Here is an 8,588-nt window from a genome sequence, read left to right on the forward strand (position 1 = left end):
GTGAGAGTAACAAGATGGTGAAATAAAATTACAGAGAAGTGAGAGAAAAAAAATTAGAGGTTAATTTAATTGCTAATAGCATAATTGAAGTGCTGATTCAAAGGCTGCACACATATACCAACATTCTCCAAATTGTACACTATAAATTTGAATTCACTATGGATTGAATTTTTGAATAAAGCAGTAACAAAAAATGAGTATATTGGCTGAGGAAGAGGAAGAAAGAGATGAATATTGACACTTGAATAATCACGGACTCCTGAAAATACACACATGTGAACACTGATTGCATATTTCAGGTAAACACTAGAAAAAGCAAAGTCACATAAAGTTGTTATGACAGGTGAGACATCCTGAAAACCTCACTAGGCATGTCCCACATCGCCCTGGAGCTGTCTCAGGGGAGCAGTCTCCTCCAGTGTTTAGAGGCACAGACACAGGTAATAGGGCTAACTCTGGCCAGATGTGTGATATTGGACACATTGCATAACTGCTCTGTTATGTATGTAATTCATCTTCTCTACAAATGTAACATTGACACTTGCACTGAATATATTCTGCAAATGTGTAAACATTAAATAAGATGATGACTGCTAATTGATCATCAAGGCACAATCACATAATCTGAAGTTATATTTTCCTGAGAGATAGGATTACCTCCAATGTTTTCTGGGATGCTCTCATCTGCTCTGGGCACTGCCCTCTCCTCAGCTGTCCCACCACAGAGCTTGCTATATAGTAGGAGACATGCAAATAGGGCCCTCCGTCTGCTGATAAAAACCAGCCCAGCCCTGACCCTGCAGCTCTGGGAGAAGAGCCCCAGCCCCAGAATTCCCAGGAATTTCCATCTGGTGATCAGCACTGAACACAGAGGAGTCACCATGGAGTTTGGGCTGAACTGGGTTTTCCTTGTTGCTATTATAAAAGGTGATTTATGGCGAACTAGAGACATTGAGAGGACGTGAGTGAGATAAGCAGTGAATATATGTGGCAGTTTCTGACCAGATTGTCTCTGTGTTTGCAGGTGCCCAGTGTGAGGTGCAGCTGGTGGAGTCTGGGGGAGGCTTGGTACAGCCTGGGGGGTCCCTGAGACTCTCCTGTGCAGCCTCTGGATTCACCTTCAGTAACCACTACACGAGCTGGGTCCTCCAGGCTCCAGGGAAGGGACTGGAGTGGGTTTCATACATTAGTGGTGATAGTGATTACACAAACTACGCAGACTCTGTGAAGGGCCGGTTCACCATCTCCAGGGACAACGCCAAGAACTCACTGTATCTGCGAATGAACAGCCTGAGAGCCGAGGACACGGCTGTGTATTACTGTGTGAAACACACAGTGAGGGGAAGTCAGTGAGAGCCCAGGCACAAACCTCCCTGAAGGGGTCCCAGAGACCACCAGGGGGCGCCAGGACACTGTGCACGGGGCTGTCTCCAGGGCAGGTGCAGGTGCTGCTGAGGGCTGGCTTTCTGTCATGGCCTGGGGCAGCCTCATCGTCAAATTTCCCCAGGGAACTTCTCCAGATTTACAATTCTATACTAACATTTGATGTCTCTAAATGGAAAACGTTTTTTTTTTTGTTCCTTTGTTTTTGTAACAAGAGGAAACACCCTCACCTCCACAGAAGCCAGGGTGTTACTTTGGGGGCAGAAATAATCCTTTCATGGTCAGGATGAGAGTCCTGAGGAATCTCAGGGAAACCTGGAGAGTGTTTTCCAATTAGACTCAGAGCAGAGACCTCCATGGGAATCTCTGATTAGAACAGGCCTTGAGCTCTGATGGGAGCCAAGAGAGAGGCTCACCCAGGGTCAGGGTCCTTAAAACCTGATGGTTTTCACAGCTATCCCCTCTCAACTTGTAAAACTGTGCCCATCTGACTCAGACTGATTCAGCTGACCCTCTTTCTACTGATCCATTTTCCATCTCTGTAGACTTGATTCTCACAGTTCCCTTTCTTCTTCTCTTCCCTGAAAACAGATGATGTGTTTTCTGTAGTCAAAATTCCAGGGCTTGGGTCTGCAGGACCTGGGTAGGCTGAGGGGACTTTCTCACTCACCATTGTCTGGACATGCCTGTTGTCTTCTGTGCATGGAGGCATTTGGAAAATGTAGTGGACATTAGCCATGAAGGGAATAATACTAGTTTTCTCCAATGGGATATTGATGTAGAGCTGATCTTGTGCTTCTCACACTATCTGAGTTTGGACTCTCACCTGTGACTTTGAGAAGAGCTGGGGATGGGCACTCCATTGTGCTGTGAGCTCTGGGTAAAAATAATTGTAGAATCTGGCTAGGCAGTTTAAGGTCAATACTACTGGCCTTCGGGAAAGACAGGCTGGAATTCCTGGGAAGATCTGCATCTGCCGTCCACCACGGAGCCCCATTGTCTTCTGTTATGCTGTCTTTGAATCAGTCCCAACTAGATTATCTAGAACACTCTTCATGACTTAGGAAAAAATAATGGCAGGCTCCACTAACACCTGTATTATGCCATGGGAGCAACACCTAGGCTAGTGTGTGATTGAATAGATGAGACTACGGTCTAGTCAAGGTGACAGGTAAAATTGATTGTTGCCATTATGATATTTTATTTTATATTTGGCAATATAATCATGCTCATATTATAAATATTTTTTGAGACGGAGTCTTGCTCTGTTGCCAGGCTGGAGAGTGCAGTGGCACGATCTCGGCTCACTGCAACGTCTTCCACCTCCCAGGTTCAAGCAATTCTCCGCCTCAGCCTCCTGAGAAGCTGGGATTACAGGTGTGCGCCATCATGCCTGGCTAATTTTTGTATTTTTAGTATCGACGGGGTTTCACCATGTTGGCCAGTGTGGTCTCGATTTCCTGACTTCGTGATCTGCACACCTCGGCCTCCTAAAGTGCTGGGATTACAGGCATGAGCCACCACGCCCGGCCTAGTTTTATTAATGTCTGTCCATACCAGCAACTACATACCTATGGGGACATTAATTTACATCTGCAGACATATGTGTAAATACACAAGCCTATACATACATGTGTAGTCATTTATATTTAACATTATAACAAAATAATTCTAAAATATTTTCTAAAGAATTAAACTTAATGATGAGCTAAATATAGAGTAATCTATAATTGATTTCAACAATTCTCTATAGTTTACATAAATGGATGTCTATTTCTAAGCTTTAACATAGTGTATTCGTCATTTTAAAATAGTCAAGAAAAAATTACAAATGTTCTTGTCACAAAAAAGATAAGGATTCGACGATTTGAGGTAATATATATGCGAATTAACTCGATTCAATTATTCCATATTGCATTCACAAACCATAACATAGCTTTGTGCCCCATAAATATATACAACCAAAATTTCTCAATTTTCAATGAAATTTTAATTATATATTTTTAAATCTGATGCCTCTCCTTGGATTAAGCCACCTTCTCAGGGTTACAGGGCTCTTCCATTTTCTCAACATGCTGTTATACCAGATGAGCACAAAAACATTAATTTCATTATGCTTAGCTTTAATTTTTCAAAACAACATAAAGGTGATAATTTTAACAATAGACGTATTACAACCTACTATACATGAGACCCTTTCCGTGCTGAATTCAAGGTTTCTTCTCAGGACTTTACATGTATTGCAAATTTTCATTTTTATCTGATATGGAATGCTGATTTCTCTTTATTACAGATTATCAGTTTATTTTTTAAATTTATCTCTTAAAATTAATTTTTTCAAAGTCCCACTCAAACCAGGGTATTATTAGAACTTTGAAGTGTAATAGTTGGACCAACTTTGAGAATACATTCAATTTAGTTCACGTGCTCTCAAGCATCTTTTTTTTTTCTTTAAAAGTTGTTATCAGTTGTAATATCACACAAAATATTAGTAATTTATACTAATGACACAGGTTAAAATATAGTATAAATAATTTAATTACATTTGATTGGAAAAAAGGAATATATGTTCCTCATGTCTTGACTTTTTTTCTTCTCTATGAAATGCATGCATATTAATTATTAAGTTTAAGATGTTACCTTTGTCTTTTTGATTTCTGGGATTTAATTTTACTACATATACTTGAATGCATTTTATTAATTCATATAATAATGTTCATATTTTGATTAGGGTTTTAATATTAATTTTATTATTTACTGAATTTTAAACTATTCTATAGATTTTTATTTTTTGTTTTTATGAGATAAAATTTACATATAATAAAATATGCATAGATCTGAAATGTATCACTAGAGAGTTTCTGGCAAATGTGAATACCCTTGTTCTCAATACCTAAGGTAGCTGAAGAGCAAGTCCATCCCCACATCGCAGGTTTTCCCTGTTCTTGCGGTCAACTCCTGCAAGGGGAAATGTTTTGATTTCTGACACTACAGGTCCATTTTTTTTTCTGTTTTGAACTTTATATAAATGGAATCAAACATTATAGACCTTTTTTTCGAAAGGGGCTTTGATATTTTTGAGATTAATTCATACTATTTAATGTATAAAATTAGATCAACATATTGTCCTTTATTCAATTCGTAGACTGACTCTGATATGAAACCTCAAAGTTTTCATGTATGTATGGAGAGAGAGAGAGGAAGGAGAAAGATTTTATATCTGAGTCAGTCCATTAAGTAAATAAATGAGAATATTTTGATTTATTTTCCTGTTGATGTACTTTAAATTTGTTTCCATTTTATGAATATTATAGGCAAAGCTGTTTCAAATATATTAGTGTAGGTTTTCCTATATTGTTTCATTTTTGTTAAGAAAATATGAAGTATGTATTTCTTTTTTTATTTTTGATTACTATTTATTTCTATTTTAAATTTTACTTTAAGTTCTGGGATACATGTGCTGAACATGTAGGTTTCTTACATAAGTATACATGTGCCATGGTGGTTTGCTGCACCTATCAATCTGTCTTCTAGGTTTGAAGCACCTCGTGCATTAGGTATTTGTCCTAATGCTCTCCCTCCCCTTTCCTAATGCTTTTTCTCCCCGACACATCCCAGTGTGTCATGTTCCCCTTCTTGTGTCCATGTGTTCTCATTGTTCAACTCCCACTTATGAGTGAGAACATGTGGTGTTTGGTTTTCTGTTCCTGTGTTAGTTTGCTGAGGATGATGGCTTCCAGCTTCATCCATGTCCCTGCAAAGGACCTGAAATCATTCTTTTTTATGGCTGCCTAGTAGTTCATGGTGTACATATGCCACATTTTTTCATCCAGTCTATCATTGATGGACATTTGAGTTGGTTCCACATATTTGCTTACACCTCTACAGGTGTAAGCACTAGGCTGCTTTTCTCCTTGACCCCGCACCTTGTTCTCATACTAGGATTACCTGAGGTCAGGAGTTTGAGACCAGCCTGGCCAACAGGGCAAAACCTCATCTCTACTAAAAATACAAAAATTAGCTGGGCATGGTGGCAGGCGCCTGTAATCCCAGCTACTTGGGAGGCTGAGGCAGAAGAGTTGCTTGAACCCAGCAGGCAGAGGTCGTAGTGAGCAGAGATTGTGCCACCGCACTCCAGGCTGGGTGACAAGAGCAAGACTCTATCTCAAAATAAACAAATAAATAAAATAAAATAACAAAGACAGTTCCCAGAAGAAGGGAACTGAGCTATGAGACATCCTTTGAATGCATCACTTGACAAAGGGTTGAGAACACCCACCTCATGCTGGAGAAGTTGGCAGAGTGCAGGTGACATAAAGGCATGGAGGGGCAGGGCATGGTGGCTCACCCTGTAATCCCAGCATTTTGGGAGGCTGAGGCAGGTGGAACACCTGAGGTCAGGAATTCGAGACCAGCCTGGCCAGGATGGTGAGACCCCATCTCTACTAAAAATACAAAAATTAGCCGGGCCTGGCAGCGGGTGCCTGTAATCCCAGCTACTCAGGAGGCTGAGGCAGGAGAATCGCCTGAAACCGGGAGGTTTCAAGCAGTGAGCCAACATTGCACCACTGCACTCCAGCCTGGGCGACAAGGGCGAAACTCCATCTCATAAATAAATAAATAAATAAATAAAGGCACGGAGAGTAATACGCACAGATAGGGTACACCTAATACAAGAAAAAGAAGCCTACGGTTTCACTATTTGGGAAAAGTTATTCTGCTCTTCATGACAGTGTTGAAAGAAACAGTTATGCACTGCCATCCCAGGGCCACTTGTCTGGAAAAGATCAATCATCAGCCACAGGATTCACCATGTATATTAAGCCATCCCAGACTGAGGTCTGAACCACCGAGCAAGTTTCTTTTTTTTTTTTTGAGACAGAGTCTGGCTCTGTCATCCAGGCTGGAGTGCAGTGGCGCGATCTCGGCTCACTGCAAGCTCCACCTCCCGGGTTCATGCCATTCTCCTGCCTCAGCCTCCCAAGTAGCTGGGAATACAGGTGCCCGCCACCAGGCCCAGCTAATTTTATGTATTTTTAGTAGAGATGGGGTTTCACCATGTTAGCCAGGATGGTCTCGATCTCCTGACCTTCGTGATCCACCTGCCTCGGCCTCCCAAAGTGCTGGGATTACAGGCATGAGCCACTGCACCCGGCTGGAGCAAGTTTCTTAATGGGAAGTTACACCAGAGCTGCAGACTGGTCTGGCCCTTGCAGGGGACGACCTGTAGACCCTCTTCAGTGGGGGGTCACCTGGTGCCACCGGGCGGGGCCAAGGCTCTGTCCAGTCAGCCCTGGAGGAGACATACCTGCAGCTCTCTGTAAGGCATCTATGGCACTCTGCAGCCCAGCCTGTGTCTGCCGATAGCGCAAGGTCCCAATCTGGGTGTAGAGGGCCCCAGTGTTGAACAGGACACTGGCCTTCTCCAGCAGCAGGTTCTGCTGGCTGACCAGAACCCCAGTGAGGGAGTCATACCTATGTGAAAGAAATGCATTCAGGGAATACAGATTACTTGGCTAGTTAATGCTACTTTTGGATGCAAGTGGAAAAATTATTATTATTATTATTATTATTATTAATTTATTTATTTTTGAGATACAGTCTCACTCTGTCGCCCAGGCTGGAGTCCAGTGGAGCGATCTCAGCTCACTGCAAGCTCCGCCTCCCAGGTTCATGCCATTCTCCTGCCTCAGCTTCCCAAGTAGCTGGGACTACAGGCACCCGCCACCACGCCCAGCTAATTTTTTTGTATTTTTAGTAGAGACAGGGTTTCACCATTTTAGCCAGGATGGTCTCAATCTCCTGACCTCATGATCCACCCACCTCAGCCTCCCAAAGTGCTGGGATTACAGGCATGAGCCACTGTGCCTGGCTCTATTATTATTTTTTTAAGAGTCAGGATCTCACTCTGTTGCCCAGGCTGGAGTGCAGTGGTGTGATCATAGCTTACTGCAGCCTCCAACTTTAGGGCTCAATTGATCCTCCCACCTCAGCCTCATGAGAATAGCTGGGATTACAGGTGCATGCCACCATACCTGCCTAGTTTTTTTTTTTAATTTTTGTAGAGATGGGGTCTCACTATGTTACCCAAACTGCTGTTAAACTCCTGGGTTGGCTGGGTGCAGTGGCTCACACCTGTAATCCCAGCACTTTGGGAGGCCAAGGCGGGTGGATCATCTGAGGTCAGGAGTTCGAGACCAGCCTGGCCAACATGGTGAAACCCAGTCTCCACTAAAAATACAAAAATTAGCCAGGCCTGGTAGCAGACACCTGTAATCCCAGCTACTCAGGAGGCTGAGGCGGGAGAATTGCTTGAACCCGAGAGGCGGAGGTTACAGTGAGCCGAGATTGTGCCACTGTGCTCCAGCCTGGGCAACAATAACAACAACAACAACAAACTCATTTCTTCAACAAAATTCAAGAATGCACATGCACTGAGGCTTTTGTTTCCAAGCAAGATGACAGGACTAATCACACTGACCACCACAGCCACACACAAAAATATCTGATGGGGTAACTTTATAAACACAGCATGGGACATCCAGACAATGGACTATTACTCAGTACTAAAAATGGAGGCTTTTCAAGCAAGCCTTGAAAAGATGCAGAGGAAACATTACTAAGAGCCAACCTGAACATTGCTACCTACTGTATAGCACGCTGTGTGAGTCCAACATTCTGAAAAGCCAAAAACCCTGGAGACAGAAGAAAGATCAGGGGTTGCCAGGACTTAGGGGGAGGGAGGGAGGAACAGGCAGAGCACATGGAGGATTTTTCCAGCAGGGAAACTCTTCTGTATGACACTGCAAAGATGGATCACTGTCACTCTATGTTGGTCAAAAGCCGCAGAATACACAAGTGCAAGAATGAACCCTAATGGGAACTATGGACTCTGGGTGATAATGATGTGTCAGGTAAGTTCCTCAATTATTTAAAAAAAAAATGCGCCAGGTGCGATGGCTCACACCTGAAATCCCAGCACTTTGGGAGCCTGAGGCAGGCAGATCACAAGGCCAGGGACTGAGACCAGCCTGGCCAACGTGGTGAAACCCCATCTCTACTAAAAATACAAAAATTAGCCAGGCGTGGTGGGGCACACCTGTAATCCCAGCTACTCAGGAAGCTGAGGCAGAAGAATCACTTGAACCCAGGGGGCGGAGGTTGCAGTGAGCCGAGATCATGCCACTGCCCTCCAGCCTGGGCAA

At 43.1% G+C, this 8,588-nt stretch overlaps 1 gene segment (V, D, J or C); it reads left to right on the forward strand.

Moving 5' to 3' along the window:
• The first annotated feature begins 866 nt into the window (after nucleotides 1–866).
• On the forward strand, nucleotides 867–1,353 carry LOC115933463 (immunoglobulin heavy variable 3-11-like). The segment is given in 2 exon segments: nucleotides 867–927; nucleotides 1,025–1,353. Coding segments are annotated over 2 exon segments (375 nt in total).
• Nucleotides 1,354–8,588: the final 7,235 nt, after the last annotated feature.

The sequence above is a fragment of the Gorilla gorilla genome, chromosome 18, assembly GCF_029281585.2.
Source record: "Gorilla gorilla gorilla isolate KB3781 chromosome 18, NHGRI_mGorGor1-v2.1_pri, whole genome shotgun sequence".
Classification (NCBI taxonomy): Eukaryota; Metazoa; Chordata; class Mammalia; order Primates; family Hominidae; genus Gorilla; species Gorilla gorilla.